Consider the following 2,237-nt stretch of genomic DNA (forward strand, 5'->3'; position numbering starts at 1 on the left):
ATACTTTCTGTGAGATTTTATCTTTGAATAGCTTTCAGTCTCTCTTCAAACATATAAAAATTAAAAAATTCCTCATGACAGTCACAATATTGTATTCATGGTACACATATTTTGATACGGGATTTAAAAGGTTGGGCAAGAAGGTGAAGGAATACGAAATCAGAAGACAGTAGCTATGCATAAATTGCATTTGAGCAATATTTATTTATAACTTGGTTGCTGGGCATTGTAAAAAATACAAATATACTAACATTATTGGAAGACAATAATCAATACTATAGAAAATTAAAGCTTCGAAATACATCACAGCTGTAGTATTAATAATCCTAAAATATCACATATATGAAAGGCACTGGTGGTAGGTACTGACATGAAATATACGTTCGCATCTAATCTCCATGTCGCAAAAATGTCTCTTTTGATGCTATACTCATCGTAAACACTTAAAAAATATATATCAAAAATATCTTTCTAACTGAGCAAGTATTCTGTCGTGCAGCGAACTGTTCTGAGACGGTTATTCCTCTGCTGTAGGGAGCACGGTCGATTAACGCTTAAAAGGAGTGGACGCTGAGCGTTTCTTGCGAAGACGACGGCGTCGACAAGAGCGCCGCGGCGGCGGGCACTTGCTGTTCGGCCGCCAGTCCCTGCGACTCGTGGCTGCCGTCGAGGAGGAGGATGTCGGCGTCGGGCGTGACCCAGCAGAGGCCGCCCTGTGAGGTGGTCAGGAAGCTCGCCGGCACCGCCACGTCTCCGACGTGCCCCTGCGTAGCCGCCACTTGGCGCAGGCGCACGCGGCCGTCGCACCACACCGCGATGGCAGCGCCGCTGCCGGCGGCTGCGGCGCCGGCGCGAAGCTCTTCCGCCAGGCGCTGCTCCAGGGCTTCGTTGGCCGCGTTCTGATCAGCTGGCGACTCCTCCTCTTCGAAAGCTTGCGAACAAGGCTGCGACCTTCTCGACGATTTGCGGCAGTGCTTGTGCACCATCTCCAGCACCGGCTTCAGCATCTGGAAGAAACGAAACGCGAGTCGTAAGACACAAGTTCAAATGTGCCTGGCCTTACAGGCATAGGGAGTCTGCACACACGACACAAACAAACAAAAGAAAAAAGTGAAAATGTTTCAAGGAAAGCAAAACTGTTTTTTATGCTGTTTTCTGGAACGTCTTTAGCACCCTTGTACCGCGATTAAATCGAGGAAGCGCTTGCTTCAAAAATTATCGGTAGTAATCACGATGTAAACAAATTAACTCATGTTTCGCTTCAGAGGTAAGTACAAAATCGATATATTGAAGTAGTACATAAATACAAGTTAAAATGCAGTAACTACTACAGCGAAAAGAATGTGGTGTGGAAAGAAAGTAGCAAACATTAATTGATTTTGTATCAGCGTTGCATGACGTCGCGAAAATTCTGAACTACAAAACAGTTGAGGCAATAAAAGAAAATGTGTACCGAAAAGAGAACCTATACGAGTACGACAAATTAATCGCCATTGGCGCATTGTAATGGAAATGAAACTGGAGCAGTTTAATAAAAAACTGCATTTCGAACCACTACTAGAAAGTTCAGACAAGAAAACAAATGTACTCGGGTAAAAATAAAAAGCAATTTAATATAGCAGGAGCTATTGAAAAACAACTAGAAACTTGAGACACGAAAGGTACTCGCGTTAAATTAGAAGGCAAGTGATAAGAAATATATGATGGAAGCTGTACACACCTCCTTGATACGATGCACTTTGCGCGCCAGAGTCAGGCTGAACTTGCAAGACGTGGGCGTAGCCGGCGCCGCAGCGGAGGCTGCGCCGGTAGCAGAGACGACTGGAACTGCTGACATGCTGACGGTGACGTAAGTAGTGGCACCGAAATGTGGCAAAGTAGACACGTGAGCTCGCGAGTAACACGGTTCCAACAGCACGGCCGTGGAGCGACTGAGTGGTGCGCACGTGGCCGCGGTCCCCTTTTATAGGCGGCGTGACGTCACGCGTCGGCGGCGGCGCTCCGGGGTGGAGGTGGTGGGTGTCGTGTGGCAGGTGTGTGCTACCGAGGGTTGCTGGGCCCGGCCGTGGGAACGAACGCGTTCCCACACGCCGAGCGCCGCCGAGCGGCAGATGGTCCCTGCTCGCAACACCTGCCGCCCGCCTGCCACCGCCACCGCCGGGGCCAGCGCTTGTTGCTTTGCTTCGCTCCGCTCCTCTCCTCTGCCCTGCCCTGCTCACAATCTGTGCCCAGCCTCC

The 2,237-nt window shown here is 48.9% G+C and overlaps 1 protein-coding gene across 1 annotated transcript; it reads right to left on the reverse strand.

The window, feature by feature from the left end:
- Positions 1-217: 217 nt before the first annotated feature.
- LOC124777643 lies at positions 218-1,922 on the reverse strand. The gene is made up of 2 exons (XM_047253120.1): positions 1,721-1,922; positions 218-1,007 (listed from the first exon to the last, which is right to left on the reverse strand). Exons 1-2 carry the CDS (start codon positions 1,835-1,837, stop codon positions 555-557), a joined length of 570 nt encoding a protein of 189 aa, XP_047109076.1. The 5' UTR covers positions 1,838-1,922; the 3' UTR covers positions 218-554.
- Positions 1,923-2,237: the final 315 nt, after the last annotated feature.

The sequence above is a fragment of the Schistocerca piceifrons genome, chromosome 2 (assembly GCF_021461385.2).
Source record: "Schistocerca piceifrons isolate TAMUIC-IGC-003096 chromosome 2, iqSchPice1.1, whole genome shotgun sequence".
NCBI classification, from domain to species: domain Eukaryota; kingdom Metazoa; phylum Arthropoda; class Insecta; order Orthoptera; family Acrididae; genus Schistocerca; species Schistocerca piceifrons.

Bases quoted from the DNA above. Each gene is read 5' to 3' on its own strand.
- LOC124777643 (XM_047253120.1), bottom strand. From the start codon at position 1,837: ATGTCAGCAGTTCCAGTCGTCTCTGCTACCGGCGCAGCCTCCGCTGCG. The intron at 1,008-1,720 runs GTGTGTACAGCT...CGTTTCTTCCAG, and splicing joins AAGTGCATCGTATCAAGGAG to ATGCTGAAGCCGGTGCTGGA.